Source organism: Amphibalanus amphitrite, unplaced genomic scaffold, assembly GCF_019059575.1.
Source record: "Amphibalanus amphitrite isolate SeventyFive unplaced genomic scaffold, NRLGWU_Aamphi_draft 000001F_arrow, whole genome shotgun sequence".
NCBI classification, from domain to species: Eukaryota; Metazoa; Arthropoda; class Thecostraca; order Balanomorpha; family Balanidae; genus Amphibalanus; species Amphibalanus amphitrite.
In genome coordinates this window covers 2,420,776-2,439,129 of record NW_024881499.1, presented here as the reverse complement: position 1 = coordinate 2,439,129, position 18,354 = coordinate 2,420,776, and the positions used below count along the sequence as shown (strand labels likewise).

Here is an 18,354-nt window from a genome sequence, read left to right as displayed (position 1 = left end):
TTTTGGTTTATAAGCATAAAACTAAGCAATATATTTTAGCTCATTTCCATGGGCTTTTATTGAAGGTGAGGAATGACAAAGCGTCGTTTCGGTTCTCCTACGCTTTCTTTCAAAGCTGAGTCAGCAAATGGTGGGCGATACCTAAACATAGTCAAAATAGATTCATTAACAAAATATTGTGAAAAAGAATGATTGTTTGTTTACTTCTCGTAGACAATATGATATTGCAAACACAATAATAAACAAATAGAAATAGGCATAGAAGAACTCTGAAAACGAAAAAAATGGTAACTATTATTTCACAGAAATATGAAATAGGTTCTTCAAATATCTTAAAGGAAATAGTTCACTTTTAACATGGGGTTTTGAGCTGGAATAGCAGTTTCGTAGCTTGAGCTGAGACTAGCACAAATCAGGAGCTTTTACGGCTCAACGATCACCCTAGACGAAGAAATTCCATTTCTCGTTCCGAAAAGAGTGCCTTGTAGAGGAATGCGTGCCTTGCACAGGAATGCAGCCACGTCATCGTCAGCCAATCAGCGTGCTGCTTACAGCCAATGCAGTATTCGTAGGTTTGAGCTACGCAATATGATTGGTCAATGCGTAATAAGCTTCCGCGTCAAACATTATTTTACATAGAATATAGTTCGCCCTATATTAAAATAAATAAAATAATTGTTTTTACAAAAAGGTTTTATTTTATTTCATGATTATTTTGAGCATAAAAAATCATAAATCAATAGCAAAATACTGATTTCAGGAAAGTGGACTGTTTCCTTTAAAAGCGAAAGGATGATAAATATATACTCCAAACTTCGTTGCAATACACAATGCCTGCAATGCCTCACGTATGTCATTTGTTGGTAAATACCTACTTATAATGATGCAAATGCAATATTATACAAATACAGCGTGCTTAACCTTCCAGGCGGTGGGGGGGGCATTTTTTTGCCCCCCCTTTAGTTTTTTCGATATATCTCGAGAACCGCTGCGCCGATCGTCACCAAACTTTCAGTACCCTCCCGGGAGCAGCTAGCGCACATGGTGATCAAAATTTTTTCCAAAGGCTATGATAGGTTGGCCGCTAATGACGTCAGAGTGACGTCATTTTTGCCATTGTCGACCCAAAAAAAGGTTTCGCGGGAAGAGCTGTCAGGCCTACAGCTTTAGAGATACAGAAAAATGTGTCAGACATAAAAGGTGTGAAATTAAAAGGGCTACAAAACTGCTATTTCGGTTTTTCGATTTTTTTGGATTTTGACCCCCAAAAATCAAAAAATATATTTTTTGAATATAATAGCCAAAAAATCCAAAAAGTTTTTTGAATTTCGAAAAAACCGGAATATATGTGATAGCCCCTACCGCCTTCTATCTACATACCAAATTTGAGATCGATACCTCTTTTTTTGGCCAAGTTATAGCGAAAAAACTGTTCAAAATTGATGACGTCAAATTTTCAAACTCAATTTTTAGCAATTCTAGACCTCGTAGCGCAAAACAAAGACCACCATTAGACTCCCTGTGACGAGCTGCATCGAATCGATACCCATTTTATGCAAAAATGTCAACTTTGAAATTTGACCTTTTTTGACCTGACCTTGACCTGACCTCCACCAGAAAGTGACCTAAACCGTACTTGATGGTCTTATAACCAACACCATTGAGTTGGAAATGAAAAACTGGCCATAAAACATGCATCGCATAACCTTAGTAAAGTTGGGCTCATGTGGTGACCCTTGGTGACCTTTGGTGACCTGACCTGTGACCTGACCTGGTATGACCAGTGACCTCTAATAGCAACATATGTACTAGACAACTGACGCCTTATCGCTTATTTTCGACAAAATGCGTTTTACTCGGTGTTATAGCGCTTTCCCTAGAAGCCCCGTGAACGGTGAAACATTTTATCTTTGACCTGACCTGTGACGTCATCGGTGACCCCGAGGTCAATGAAATTTGGTTTCCCTCAACAAATTTGACAGGGCTATCGAACGCCGTTTGAATTTTCCGGATCCGTCCAGTAGTTTCGGAGATACGGGGGGGGGCAAAAAAGTGCCCCCCCCCCCACCGCGCGGAAGGTGGCTGGTAGGCCCACCGCCTGCCGGGTTAAGATCTACCAAACAAGAACTACATTCTAAACCTCTGGACTAACACAACTTAGGTAAAATTAAACAAATAGAAATAGGCATAGAAGAACTCTGAAAACGAAAAAAAATGGTAACCAATATTTCACAGAAATATGAAATAGGTTCTTCAAATATCTTTTAAAAGCGAAAGAATGATAAATATATACTCCAAACTTCGTTGCAATACACAATGCCTGCAATGCCTCACGTATGTCATTTGTTGGTAAATACCTACTTATAATGATGCAAATGCAATATTATACAAATACAGCGTGCTTAAGATCTACCAAACAAGAACTACATTCTAAACCTCTGGACTAACACAACTTAAGTAAAATGTTTTTTTTCTGAAAGATAGTGCACATGACACTACAGCCTTCCTATACACAAACAATTGCAGGTCCGTATCGATCCGTTTCATGATGCAGAAAATCCCTATGCACAGTACGGCTGTGAAAGGTTTGGGCCTTTTCACCCGTCGTATGTATTATACAATCGTTTATTTCTTTTAACCCGCGCCCCACTGGGGTCTGTGTATAACACGCCCTACTGGGGGGGGGGGGGGGCTATTCATAGCCCCCCTCCTAACTCCGAAACTACTGGGCCGATCGTCAAAATTCAAACGGCGTCTGATAGCCCCGGAAAAACTGTCGGGCGAAACCTAATTTCATTGACCTCGAGGTCACCGATGACGTCACAGGTCAGGTCAAAGTAAAAATTATTAGCATTTTGTCTTCTTCACGTTTTGGGCTCTGGCCGCCGTCTTACAAGTCAGATCAGGCTCATTTTTGGTTCACACACTCGTGAACAGATGCTCTAGATACTCTGAGGGTACCAAACTTGTACTTTGATTTTCAGGTCAAGGTCAGGTCATCACAGGTCACGAAAATATTATATCATGCGTCGGTCACGTGACACATGTTTTATGGTCCATTTAGGCCAAAAATTTCGAATTTGATGTCGTCTGTGTCATTCGAGGTCATTTTGAGTCAAATTTAGCTTAGGTCAGGTCACTTTCAGGTCAAAAAAGGTCAAATTTTGAAGTTAAAATTTTTCAACAAAAAAGGTGTCTATTGGATGCAGTTTGAGCTCAGGAACACGATGGTGCTATTCATATTGGCGTACGATGTCAAATTCGTGCTGAAAAAATTGATTTGAAAAATTAATAATTGTTAATTTTTTGCAATAATGCGTATAACTTGGCCATTTTTGAAGATATTTAGCTAAAACTTGCTAGGGTTAGTCATAATAATGCGTTCTATCACATATATCCCGTTTTTTCGAAAAGTCATAAAAATTTGGAAAAAAATGTAAAAATATAAATGTTGAATTTCATTATATAAAATTTTCGAAATTTACAAAATTTCGAAAATCCGTGATAGCAGTTTGATAGCGCAGTCTATTCTGAGTCCTCTCATGCAAAGAAATTGGATCTAGTTTAAAAACTGAGCTCTTGGGAGCGATTGCCGTGGTTCAATGTTTTGCGTCGAAATCGGCCGAACATGACGTCACTCTGACGTCATTTCCGGCCGACCTATGGTAGGTACGAAGTTCAAATTTTGACACAAGGTGTCAAATCGATGCAGCTGAAGGTACTGAAAGTTTGGCGTCGATACGTCAAGCGGTTTGGAAGTTATTGCAGAAAAACGGGAGGGGGGCTATAAATAGCCCCCCCCCCCCCCAGTGGGAAGCGGGTTAAATCAAATCTCGAATAGGTTCAGTAAAGGCAGAGGTACCATCAATCACAGACAATAGCTTAGGTGATCCTCAGTTCTCAGAAGTTATTATTGATTCGAGCTATTAACAATGCGGATCAATACCGATGCTTACGACTTTATAATCAGGAAGTGATATATTCAGCATGCATACATCACATTATGCGCATGTTCTCAGCATCAGCGCCAAACATTAACAACTAAGAGCCCATCCCTCTTCTATTCATTGGTGGCAACCGCGTGTCGCTGCGCCCCGTGTCGCCGAGTTAATCGGATGCATTTCGCATAAAACTAGGGTCTTCAACACTACATACAAATCGTTACTGCGTCGACTATGGTTCTAAGCTATCCTAGAATAGCACACCATCCCCCTACACAATACACTAATGTAAAGCTAGAACAATCGTATGCGTATATGATACCCAATGTCGAAGCCTGAAAGAATTGTGGCGGAGGCAGCGGCTTCGTTCCCTTCCGAATAGGCAGGCTATATAGTCGACCTGTCAAAAACAGTGCTTTTAGTGGTCATCCGGCGATACACTGGAATATGGACCAGATCAATGTGCAAAGTGACTTGTCGTTCTCTTATTACAATGCTGAAAAATAGAAGTTGGTTGATCAGCTTCTCCTAAAATCTGAAACTGAAGCATTTTCATTGTTATATTTGGGCCAAAATACTTCATAAGAAATGTCAATTATACTAGTACAAGTAACAGCACGCAGCGCTGTTTCGGTAGCATCGATACGTAACAGGTTAGGCTACCCCGCATAAAACTACATGATGAGTAGACTAGCCCGCACGACATTGCCTGCAGGGTAGAGTAGCCCGCACAGCACTGCCTAGCACTAGCCCGCACAACGCTGCCTGCCTGGTATATAGCCCGCTAGGAACTGCCTGCCTGGTAGACTAGCCCGCAAGACACTGCCTGCAGGGTAGACTAGCACGCACGACAATGCCTGAAGGATAGACTAACCCGCACGGTACTGCCTGCAGGGTAGACTAACCCGCACGGCACTGCCTGCCGGGTAGACTAGCCCGCACAGCACTAGCCACTGTCTGTTGACATCCCAGTCAGTGTGCACTGCGCAATAAGCTGGCGAGAGGCGCTCGAGAGAACACTTCCGTGCACCTCTCATTCGTGGGGGAAGTGTGCTGACATTAACGTGCGTCCTGTCCGCACCACCATCGACAAATGAACCAGTGCACACGCCCCCGTGACGGCGGCATGACTGGCATCTGCCTCACACAGAGAGCCCCTCAGAAGCTGGCGCGGAGAGAGGCACAGAGGGAGTCTCGTCAGGGCGACTGCTCTCCATAGATTAATGAAGAGATAGGTCGGTGTGCATACAGACACCGAACGATGGAGGGGAGATAGGTCTCTGATGATTCTGCTGCTGCATTCCTGAGAAGCGTGACGTGGGAGCGAGGAAGTAAGAAAAACCAACACTGAACACGCTGAAACGTAGTTAAATACTATAAAACGGAAAAAAGTAAAAACAGCACAAAAAAACGTACCGTAAATTCAGTCAGCGACGTGTGAATGATCTAAAAAGGCAATGACTATTACGTTACAATGGAGGTGATCGATCTACAATAAGCATATCGCAATAAGTGATACAGCAGAAGACACGAAAACTATTTCGTCGGCTCTGCTTTGATGCATGGAAGCAAGTTGATGTAAATCGGATATCGGTAGGACGCGGCTGGTTGATGGCGAACAGGAAATAATTACTGGAAAGGCCATGGGAAGGAGATAAAATCACAATCAACACATGGCGAGAGAAAGAGAGAGGGAGAAAGAGAGGAGAGAGAGAGCGAGAGAGCGAGAGAGCGAGAGATGGAGAGAGAGAGAGAGAGAGAGAGAGAGAGAGAGAGAGGGAAAGGGAACTGCCGTGCTCTCCCCGGTGATGGCCGTTCCTATGCACATTCCCCATCTCCCGCTATCTGGCCGAGCGTGTTATAATTAGGCGCCGTCCCTCGACAGGCACGCGCCGCAGTTTCCGCGACATAAGAAACAGCACGTGCCGGGGAGCCGCGTCCCTGGGGACTGGGACAGCAGAGAGCTGGTAGGCTAGGAGGGTGGCTACGGCGCAGCTGCTTCAGTAGAAGAGCAGAGAGAGCACCTAAAACACTGCGGTGGGGGTGCTATTTTACATAAAAATGCATTTGCTGTGGCATCTTTGCTTTCCAGCTTGGCAGGAGAGACAGGAGTGAGATCATGTTCAATGCGATGGCAAATAAAAGTAATCGTTTTCTATGTTTATCTTCGATCATATATTTTCATCCTGACGTCATTGGTCCATTTGTTCTCAGATCGCATCATACACATGACGAATTAATGAACCAATATTAACCCGCGCCCTGCTGGGGGGGGGTGTTTGAACACCCCCCCCCCCCTGTGGTTTTTCGCGAATATCTCAAAAACGGCGGCGCGGAGCGCCGCCGTTTTTGGTACACCTTATCATACATCAATTCTACACATGTTGTGAAAATTTCAGACCAAGGTCATTCAAGGTCAGGTCACCAGGTCACTCGAAGTGACCTCACCTCATAAAAAGTTTCAATGTCTGTCATAGCTACACCGAGTGACCGATCGCTTTGAAACTTTCAGCGATTGCTAAGAGCATTAGCATGTACAAAATGTATATCTCAGAATTTTGATATCGATGACCTAAGGTCAGGTCAATTTTGCGACCTCACCATTATAAGTCAATGGGAGAAAATTGAAATGCGCCTGTTTTGGACGAAAGACATTATAAACACTCCCAAACACTGAATTACAAGTGGTTTAGACACACTGAACATGAAAATGGTGTCTGTGACCCCTGTTTATGCCCTGAGGTCATCTTAGGTCACGAATGGTATCTAACAGTTTTTCGCAAATAACTTTTGATAGAGGCATGCTAGAGCGATGAAAACGCCTTAGATGTGTTCAGCTCGACGATACGGATCGACTGATATGCAACATGACCCTTTCCGGTCAGGTCATGACCTTGACCTGAGGTCAAATTTTCAAGTTGACCTTTCAAGGTCAAATTATAGTTCGTTCGATGCGTCTTGACGAGAGGAACACGATGCCGGTAAAAGTAAGCTCGTACAATGCTTGGGTCAAAAGTTATTGCAGAAAAACTGTTTCCGAAAAAATCGGCTATTTTTGCAGTTTTTGCCCCCTGCAGGCAAAACCGTTGACGTTAGGTCAAATCTGAGAAAATTACTCAGAAAGGGCGTTAATAGGGCTATCGAATGCGCTTTTCCGCGGCGCTGTAGCTCTATTGGTTCCCGAGTTATGCGTTGGCTTCTTGGAAATTTTCGACATTCGACCTGGAAATCGGCGAAAATTTGCCTTCAATGACCTCTGGTGACCTGACCTTTGACCTGACCAAAAAATTGACCGAAGTGATTTCCTCATTATTTTTGACGCTCTTTCGAACGCCGCCTTCCGCGTATCGCTACGTGGCCCAGGAGCCGAGTTAGAAGGGGGGGGTGTTCAAACACCCCCCCCCCCCAGCAGGGCGTGGAAATCCAGGACCCCCAGCCGGGCGCGGGTTAAATATGAAAGTGGCTCAGCTCACTATCGCTCTTCTATCACCCTTTAAGTCATCAACCACTGACGCCTGACCATTTCGGCAGCCGCAGATCACATGCTCTGCATCACATAAACCTAAACAGAGCGGGGTGACACCGTCACGGCGGGGCCTGTGATGGTGCCGCCGAGGTGACGCGCCTGGCACCGCGTCACCGGCCTGACCGGTAAACTGTGAGACAGCCACTGGCCGGCCGCGCCGGGGGTGACGGAGGCACCGGGGTGCCGGGAGCTGACGGGACGATAGGAGGTGTCATGACGGGGACGAGTGACGCTATGACGCCGGCGAAGAGGCTAGAATACGTCAGGGGATCTCAAATGCCTTCATGGATGCGCATTGCGCACAGCGTAGAGCCGCTGTGAGTTGTGAAACGCCAGTAAAAGCGTAAAGAATGGATGCCAGGAGACGATCGAAGACGCAAGAGGCGCAAAGGACGGCTCAGGACGCTTGGGAAGGTCTGCGATAGGATGACGCGGGTCCTGGAGGGACACCAGTGTTGGACAGACTACGAACGCCGGCGGTGCCAGCGCCAGGAATTGACCTCACCATTGCGAGTCTCGGCCCATGACCAGACCCACACTCGAGCCGTCACCCTGAGACAAGGGAATCCAATCGCAGGGGTCGACCACAAAAAGGTGATAAGCGGGCGGCCACTGACTGAATGATGATGGCGGTGTTCACGGCTCGTTTGTACCTTATATTTCCCGGTGGCCACACGCCGGTAGTCGGCTGAGCTGAATTACAATCAGTGCAGAGCAGCGCCGTGCGTTTTTGTCGAGACGCTGAGTCGGTTTCTTGTTGGTAGCGGCGTTTGCACAGTGAACCTCGAAGGATTGAAGGGCAGTTACAGTAAACAATAAGTAAAAGTTTATCAGCGCATAAATAGCATGAGTATGAAACATCAATCACCGTATTTTCCGAACATCAGGCTCACCCTAAAACGTGATTTAAATCTTACAATCGCAAATTGCAAGCGACGAATATACGCATCGTTTTCCCTTGCATCATTTATCATTTGTTGAAAGCAACGTTGGGCGGTCACAATGCAAAAGGGGACGTTGACTGACCAATGACCATCCTACCGCTCCATCTGATCATCACATCTTCAAAATCAACTAAACGAAAAGCTGCCGCACCCTCTCACAGTGTATCGTTCCGGTGATCGGCCAGCCCGGGGACACCTGTCGACCAGTGGACGCCGCTGAGACACCGCCACCCACCAGACGCGGCAAAAACGGCGCAGATTTCCGCGTGACGGTGCCAGCAGTGCGCCACGGCTCGTCACACCGCGCCACGCCCTGCCGCACTGCGTCGCACCACGCCGCCTCAGAATGCCTCCTGTGGTGTCTGGTAAACGTGCGCGCATGGCAAATTTTCACGTTCTGAAGGTGTTGATAAAGTTTGTGGTCGTCGTTAGTAATGACATGTAAAAATGACGAAATTCTGTTCTTTTACGAATATTTCACAGGCAGCCATGAGGTGACTCATAAAGTATAGCTGGAAATAATCAGTTTTGAGACAATGAATCAGTAGTTTGTAACAACCTCGGTGACTTGCGGCAGTATGTGTACTGGACTCGCTTCTCTGAAGCCCAGCCATGCATCTAAACAAATAAGCTGTCCATAGTGACAGCAACGAGACGTTCCGTGCAGGGCATAAACAGGAGCCCTTCACTCAGCGTGATCGGTCCCGGTCGTCACCATCAATGGTGCCTGGTGCACTGTGCACTGTGCAGGCCTGTGCAGTGTGCGGGTGTGCACAGTGAGTGTACGTACACTCCCTGCAGCATCCATATGAAGGCTGCAGGAGTGTGAACGGAGTCGAGAGCCATCCATAGCGTGGGTGAGAGGATAATATTGGAGCGGAAGTGCACGGACGAGGTCGCGGGGAAACCGTCATGCTCGTGTTTAAAATTCGACGGGCACTAAAACATAGCGAAATAGGAAAACATAGCAAAAACACAGGAAATTAGTTGGAACTGTGCAAATATCATAAATAAATAAGTGTATCTTCCTGTGCAAACAAAACGGAGAACCTATGCACCCAGCCAAACAGGAAACAGGGCATTGGATAAGGCTCACGAGTCACGAGTTGTACCAAGTAGAAAGCAATATTTTTCTGCGAGTAGCCTCCGCTCCCCACCAGCCGGCAGTGACGGGTGGGGAGGTGACAGCCGCAGAGCCGTCGTGGCCGGCCGGTGCGGCGTTCATGACGCCTCTGAGACAACTCCACCGCCCTAATGAAGCGCCGGTATCGCCGCGACGACGGATGGCCGACAGAGTGGGCGTCACGTGACCCCACGGCCAGCCGGCGGCGGCGGACACGTGATCACATAAACAGAATCCGCCAACGGACGCACGGCAGCGGCGGAGGGCGACGGCGACGGAGAGGTCACCACCGGACCGGGCCGGGCCGCCGATAACCCGGTCACAGGCAATTAGTCCCGCGGTGGCGCGATTACAGCCACAGGGGCAGCAAATGAATGACGGCATAATGCTTAGCCCTAATGAGAAGTGTCAAATTCAATGCAATGAAAGTCGGTAACCATAACAATCTCGGTTCATCAAAGCCTCGCCGTATCTCTTCCAATCTCCGAGGATTCGCCATAAAGTTTTTGTCCCCGCTAAGAATTGAATCCTCATGGCACCACTTATCCACCGAGGGGCGGCGTCGCCCTTGCGGCTGCTGCAGCCCGATCCCTCTGAGGCGGTGTCTCCTCCCCCCCCCTCTCCGCCGGTGGGCGGTGCGGCTCCAGGCCGTCTGCTCGTCTGTTCCGATTTATCACTATCCGACGGTCCGTATCTCCCCCGCCCCCGCAGGAAGGCCGCCCCGGACGACTGCAACATCCGCTCCGGAACGCTGCCCTTCCGGACGCAGTGATCGGTTGTATCGCCATTCACCAACTGCGCGGCCACAACTTCATCGCGATAGAGCGCGGAGAGTCAAAACAGGGTGTGGTAGGGCGCCATCAAGAGTCAATACATGCACTGATACAGTCGTACCATACAACAAACTGTGACAGCAATGAATTAAAACGTGTGACTATTGCAATCGTGTACTAATTCGACCAAAATTGATTTGGGCTACCCAGACCTAGCTGATATGCCATTTGTGACCTCACTGAAGCTCCGCGTTATGCACTGTTTGGTTCATCTATAATCTAGTGGTGATCTTCCAGGTACTGCGTCACGATTCGTCGCAAATGAACGCCGCTAAAGCATATCAGCAGACCCAGAGCGGACATTAGATAGACCAGGTGACGCTGAGAGGGTGTGCCACAGCAGAACAGTGACCTCATCAGCAGAGGTCATCCTCGGCGTCTGTTTACGCGGCTCCAGGTCAGAGGCCAGTCGGCCTGGTAACCGATACTTATGTATCTAATGAGTCAGCCTCGGCGGCGGCGACCACTCTGCGTACTTCCGACAGCGCTCGGACGCTAACGAAGCCGATAGTGCCGGATTAGCCCCCGCGCCTATTGATACAGATTACAGTTTGGTGCAGTGGCTGACATCAGGCGGGTAAGTCTTCTTACCAGAAACGTATGTTATATAGACGGACATTCAGGTCACTTGGACAGGCTGCAGGACAATTAGCTAATTAAGTGACAGCTGGTTGCTAATGAGGAGCGTAATCAGATAATTATCGCGGCGACAAACGGGTCCGGTCAGAGGGTGATAGGGTGATCCCGGTACCGTAGATGATGTCTGTTCTTCAACATAATAAACGTTTGCCCACACGGATATCCTTTGACAGAGTTCCACCGTCTTCGAGTGGGAACAAGCAATTATTAGACGCGTTTAGTTTACATAGGGTTTGTTGCAAGCTTATATCTCCGTCCGTGATGTTGCAAAAGATGCCAATGGTGCTTAACAATTTACAAAATGATCCCCTCTAAATATTTGAAGACCACTGCAACGAAATTATCGCCAAATTAACGAGATAGAGCCTCGTCAAATATGCTATGTAAACCGGGTTATTGTCTCAATTCACGTAACATTCATATAAATGTTTTTAAAAAACATGACTGCCACTAATTCAACTACAAGCATAATTCCATATTCAGTCTTATCTTTACTATATCAAGGGGTAGTTAGGGTTATAAAAAAGTGATATGCTTTGCCTTCACATTCAAATCTCCGCGATTTGACACAGATGTCACCATCCGGCGCTCTCTATCCGGTTACATAACGTCAGTTTTTGTCGGTCCAACACGTCGCGACCCAGACGCCGACCATGTGTCCCCAAATCCCGGACGATCTGTTCCGCGCCAGTGGCAGAGCGGCCAGACCGGCGGCCTGGCGGGGCCCGCGAGCTCATTGCGCCTTTGTTTCTCGGGCTCACCAGACAGTGGGGAAGGCACGCGCCGGCACACTGCACACACAAACACAGAGCACCGTGGCGGGCATACATCACACCGACACCATGGGCGGGCTGTCGGTCAGGCAGGGGCGTCCCCCTGGGTACGGAACACCCCAGTTCCCCTCCCGCCGCCTCGGACGGTCACGGCACCCTCCTCCCTCCCCTGCCGACGGTGGTCAGGAGGGGTGTCAGCGGAGTTTGAGAGGGGTCAGAGGGGAGAACGACTTCTTCAGCAGCTGTCGGCGATCAACGGAGGCATGTCGGTTGGTTTGAGGTAAGCCCAAGAACATGAACATCAAAGGTCACGGAAGGTTTGATGTAGTGATCGTTTGCTGACTTCCGCTATTATTTTGATGCGCCTTTACATCAGCTAAAAGAAATGGGCCTTTACATTCAACGATCGTTCATCTATGCGTCAATAAATCACTCATCTCGGTGGTGTGGAGCCGCCGGATCTCCACCTTTAGCGGCCCCTAATACCCCCGGCGTCCCCGGAGTCTGGATCCCGTGCCGCCCTGCAGCCCCTGGGAGCCTCTCCCTGCGACTGAGCCGGTGGCCGCGCCACAGAGCGCCCCTGTGCCGGCTGACCCGACCCTCACAGGCGGCCCGAGTGCTGTTTATCTCACCTTGCCAGTACCAGCTGCCGACAGCACCAATGAACAGTCTGTCCCCGGCCTGCGGACGGAAACGCACCAATCAGCGCCCGCTAACACACTCCAGAGACGCCGGAGAACACGTCAGCACCGGCCCTGATGGGGGTCAGTCAGACTGACAAATAACACAGGAAGGTCGGCACTCGAAAGCGGGAAAATTGGTTCATAGTTTGATTAAATCAAAAAAGAAACAGAACTTGAACTGTGACAAACGCTGCTCATCGACAGTTTTGGGTGAGAAGTCAAACAGATGTCCATTGTATTTCTTGCAACGTAAAACAATGATAGTAATAAATAAATCCGAATCGTTTTATCAGAGGCCAGAGCAACTACGAAAAAAGGTTCCTAAATAAAAACGATGGAAAAGGTGGTACTTCCCGTCTACCAGTTTATCATAATTCAAACACTTTGTTCACATAATAGCACTTGTTTTTATCTATTTCAAGAGCTTGTTTATTTTCAGCAATCTAAATTCTAAATAAAACTTTAGTTTTACGTAACATGATCTTTTAAAAAAGCAAGGAATGTGTAAAGAGAACTTGACGGGTACGTTTTCGGGAGTAAGTGGCAGTTACGACACAGTTGACCTCGGTGACATGGAGCCTGTGGCGGCCAGACTCAGTTCCATGGCTCACGAGGGGCGTCTGTGGTCACTTTGGGGACCATGGTACGACGGTGGGAACAGGCCATAATACCACGCGACTGGACTGTGTGTGTGTCGCTGTCCGACAGAGCGCACATGTTCAGAGTTATGTTAACGTGATGTAACGAGAAGGTTCTGGCCGTCGTTTTAGGCTGGCCAGACCCCTTATAGTTGTCAGGAGCCGGGCTCAGACACAAAAGGCCGTGGCCATGGGTGTGCTTTTGACCACGGGTGTCTTGAAATGTGAGATAAATATTGCCCTCAGATGAATAAAAAGCACAATTTACGTTCCTAACCCCACTTACTTACCTTCTGCTTATAATGGCTAATTATCACTTCATATCAGGTCATCCCTAAACGGGCATAACAGTGCGAAAACATTTGTAACCGAAATACAAAAAAGCAAAAAAAAAACATTGCGTCACAACTCGCCACATGCCTTCCGCACCAACACTGTAAGGCATTCATGTTGAATATCGGCCTCCACCTGCTGTTCTACGGCCGGCAGACAGAAGCAATTACACCGGTTATAAGTGCCCCAACAGCTGCTCCTCTAGGCACAAAACATGTCCAACAGTTCGCCTCTCTGCAGCGCCCTTGTCGGCAGGCCGGCAGAGTTGTAACCGGTACCACCCCTGCGTAACACCGCAGCGGTTCAGCGCCACGCATACCGTGCAGTGCAGAGAACTGCGGCCGAGTTACGGTCCGCTGGCACCCAGAACACGCGCGTCTGGAGAACGCACCTTTCACCGCAGGCAACCGCGGCCCATCGCGGAACAGCGCCCGTAGCGGTAAACAGTTTACCCCCGCCCGCCGGGCCGGCTGGTTGCTGCAAATATTTGGTGCCCGGTTCTCGCATATACAGCGAGGGCGGGTCCGAATTTAGCGCCTCACGCACATGTTGGAGGGGCAGGTGGATGGAGCGCAGGGAGGGGAGCGGGAGCGGGTGGCGTACCCAGGGCACACGCCGACCTGTGCTCTGAGATCATATAAGCGGGTTTGTTGGGGCCGATGTGGCGTGTTTTGCCGTGGTGGTGACGGGCCGTGAGGTATAAACGTCGGGGTGTAATGCCACCGAACGCAGCCCTTTGAATCACGGTTCGTGTGACTGGTGTAATGTGTGTAATTTTCGGCCGTAAACTTTGTCAATCTGCATGATAGGTGATCGGGAAGCATCTGAGGAGAAAGTTGTAGGCGGGGTAGCAACATCACTCTTCCCTCTCACGAGCTCCCTGTCAGGAGTTCTCTGTCGGGAGTTCCCTGCCACGAGTTCCCTGTCATGAGTCTACCCCTGTCGTATGTCACGATTCCCCTGTCACCTGTCATGTCACGGTGCAGATGTCACCTGTCATCAATGAACCGATCGTCCCTGTCTCCACGTGTCGGGCGGCCGGCCGGGGCCTGGTCGGCCGGGTCAGCCGACAGCGAGACACGGCCCGACCTGATGGATGGCCGCCCGCGCCGCCGCCGCCGCCGCCGCCGCCGCCCCGCCGCCGCCGCCCGCGCTGCCGCCCCCGCCCGGTGGCGACAGTTTGTAAGTCATTGCCAGTGCGGGGCAAACTGTCAGACATGACAGTCTGTCGCCGACGGAGGACCAGCGCAGTACAGGGAAGACCTGGCAGCATGTCCCAGGGCCTCTCCTGTAGGAGACTCCGCTGTTGCAACGGCAGACCGTGCACCGAAGCAAATGTCCGCATAAGACATGGGGACATGTTCGGCCCCGTGTATAGGGATGCACTCTATCGTCAGAGATGTATTGGGCTACAGAGAACAGATGCAGATCAGCGGGGGTGCATGCTATTCCATTTATTTATTGTATGCTGATATTGTCAGCCTGCGAAACATGCCAATCTAACAATACCTATACCGTATGTGCCGGACGGCTTTTTCTTTCCTGAACAGTTAACTTTTTAGTATAGGAGACGGTATGATTCAGAAGTGTTTTCTGGTAAATGTGTCTCAGATTCAGAAAACGCAGTCCTAAATGCATGGAAATATGCCGATAAATTGGATACGTTTTCTCATGCTGCCTAAAAGCATGTCATTCCGACCTGTCATCACTCTCCCAAAACTAGCCAAACTGACTGATGAGTGACACGGGCGCCAAATCACGGGGCAGCCAGCCGCACTTGAGCGTCTCTCCCGGCACGGTCATGTAAAATGCATGGGCCCCGCTGTCGAGCCGCGCATCTATGGCTATTAACCGCCGATCTACATCGCGGTGCGATGGTGCGATACGCTCCTGACAGACGCTCACCTTGTTGATGCTGGCGCCGAATCCGGCTTGGCAGTACCCCTGTCGGTGGTAGCCCCACGACTCTGCCGGCAGGCGAGGGCACCGGCTGTAATACACGCGCTAAGAGCCGCCGATAGCCGTTCAGAACACCGCTATATTATCAAACAGTGATAGCAGCAGAGACCGATGTGGTCACAGGTCATTCATAGCGGATCTGAATGTGCATCCAACAACAGTACGTTCATGGGCAGACAGTCGGAACAAGTGGTGTCGATCGGTGTGGTCCGCATTGCGTGCGGTCTGTAAGGTCAGCATGAGCTATGAGCAGGCGATAACCGATGGGTGCCTGTGATCCGTTCTTGTGACATGTGGATCATGACATGAATTATAGTAGTCACTACATGTAGTGTGCAATGTGCATGATCTGCCATCTATCTGCTCTTTGATCATTGTGATTATCTGTCAGATCTTCTTACCTGTTCGACAGGGCGAGTACTCGTCGATCTCTGTGAAGCCGTTCTTGGCGACGAAACAGGTGCCCACAGGGTCGCGTCGTTTCCGGTTGCTAGTGTACCACAGATACCGGGGCGCACACGCCTGAAGAAGAAGAAAAAATGTGGCGTTGGTGTAATGATGCGCCAAAATGATGTAATCAATACAGAAAAATAGACAGTGCTCCACGAAGCAAACCGGCCATCAAACGAAACAAAACATACGCCATTGACATTTGATTCGACAGCAATGAGTATTACTGATTACATCAGAGACATAGAGCTACACAATAAATATGTTTATGAACAACATTATCAACAAGGACGAACGGACTAGCAAAAAAAAAAAAAATGTTGCACGACTTTTTAAAATTACTAGGTTCGCTCTAAGTCCTATTACCAAAGTACCGATCATACACATACGCCATCCGGGCTGGCTAATTTGCGGGCTGATCATTAGGAGCCGTGCAGGTCACGTTGGCGGACTTACAAATGACCGGCCCCGGTGCGCGTTAGGTCATTCGTTACACAAGTGTTGACGCAGCATGGCAGCGATGGAGAAACGCCTGGGTGGTCTGCGGTACGAACACTGTCCAGACGGCGCATCCCAGCAGAATATGTCACCCAATCGGAGTTTAATTCGTCATCTGAGGTCGCTCCAAACGTTTGAACGTCCCGCCAGCGTGGGCGCGTCCCTCGAGCGCTTTTCGCGTCACTCATCACCCCCATCCATGCGTCCTGTCCTTTCTGTATATCGATGTGTTTTATGGTGCGAAGTACGATAGAAAGCAGACTTGAAGGACAAATTTAAAACATTTTCTTAACCCGCGCCCACTGGGGGGGGGGCTATTTATAGCCCCCCTCCCGTTTTTCTGCAATAACTTCCAAACCGTTTGACGAATCGACGCCAAACTTTCAGTACCTTCGGCTGCATCAATTTGACACCTTGTGTCAAAATTTGAACTTCGTACCTACCATAGGTCGGCCTTAAATGACGTCAGAGTGACGTCATGTTCGGCCGATTTCGACGCAAAACATTGAACCACGGCAATCGCTCCCAGGAGCTCAGTTTTGAAGCTAGATCCAATTTCTTTGCATGAGAGGACTTAAAATAGATTGCGCTATCAAACTGCTATCTCGGATTTTCGAAATTTTGAAAATTTCGAAAAATTTTATATAATAAAATTCAAAACTTATATTTTTACATGTTTTCAAAATTTTTGTGATTTTTCGAAAAAAACCGGAATATATGTGATAGAGCGCATTATTATGACTAACTCTAGCAAGGTTTAGCTAAATATCTTCAAAAATGGCAAAGTTATACGCATTATTGCAAAAAAATTAACAATTATTAGTTTTTCAAATCAATTTTTCAGCACGAATTTGACATCGTACGCCAATATAATTAGCACCATCGTGTTCCTGAGCTCAAACTGCATCCAATAGACACCTTTTTTGTTGAAAAATTATAACTTCAAAATTTGACCTTTTTTACCTGAAAGTGACCTGACCTAAGCTAAATTTGACTCAAAATGACCTCGAATGACACAGACGACATCAAATTCGAAATTTTTGGCCTAAATGGACCATAAAACATGTGTCACGTGACCGACGGATGATATAATATTTTCGTGACCTGTGATGACCTGACCTTGACCTGAAAATCAAAGTACAAGTTTGGTACCCTCAGAGTATCTAGTGCATCTGTTCAAGAGTGTGTGAACCAAAAATGAGCCTGATCTGACTTGTAGGACGGCGGCCAGAGCCCAAAACGTGAAGAAGCCAAAATGCTAATAATTTTTACTTTGACCTGACCTGTAACGTCATCGGTGACCTGGAGGTCAATGAAATTAGGTTTCGCTCGACAGATTTTCCGGGGCTATCAGACGCCGTTTGAATTTTGACGATCGGCCCAGTAGTTTCGGAGTTAGGAGGGGGGGCTATGAATAGCCCCCCCCCCCCCCCAGTAGGGCGTGTTATACGCAGACCCCAGTGGGGCGCGGGTTAAGTTCCCGAGTGATTGTAATTTAAGCACTCGCAATGCTTTTGCTCAGCAAAATATCTGTCCTTGCCGATTCTAATGTAACACAAAAATTCACAACTTTTGCAATTGCCATCAACCCTGCCAAGGAGAGATGATATTATTCATCTATAATTAACTATATCATTATCGTAATTATTCCCGACATCGAACGAGGTGCAACTGCAAAGTGCTATGAGGGTTTCGCAGGGTCCCGTACTAGGCCCGCTGATATTGCCCTGGCGCTGTCGGGTGAGAAGCGCCGCTGGGTCAGCAGCAGGAGCGGGCGACCTTCCAGTGGCGCTTTGTAGACGCACGGACAGTGTCACCGGCTGACCTCTGGTCGCCGTAATTAGTGCGCGAGTGACAGGCCGGAGATACACACGGCAGCCTGGAGACACACACAGCAGGACAGAGTCCAGTGCGGCACACGCGCTCGCGCGCTGCGCCAGGGGCATTTGCTTGCCATGAGGCAGAGATGACAGCGATGGACGCAGTAAAGAGTAAACAAAACTGCAATTATTGG

The 18,354-nt window shown here is 48.4% G+C and overlaps 1 protein-coding gene across 1 annotated transcript in view; it reads right to left on the bottom strand.

Moving 5' to 3' along the window:
- Window positions 1-18,354, bottom strand: part of LOC122389703 (integrin alpha-PS2-like) — a 49,943-nt gene that overhangs the window by 11,727 nt on the left and 19,862 nt on the right. Inside the window, exons 4-6 of the mRNA XM_043382028.1 lie at window positions 15,794-15,914; window positions 15,339-15,400; window positions 12,412-12,460 (exon numbers count right to left, since the gene is read on the bottom strand). Of these exons, the coding sequence (XP_043237963.1) occupies window positions 12,412-12,460; window positions 15,339-15,400; window positions 15,794-15,914 (232 nt within the window). The remainder of the gene's footprint in view (window positions 1-12,411; window positions 12,461-15,338; window positions 15,401-15,793; window positions 15,915-18,354) is intronic.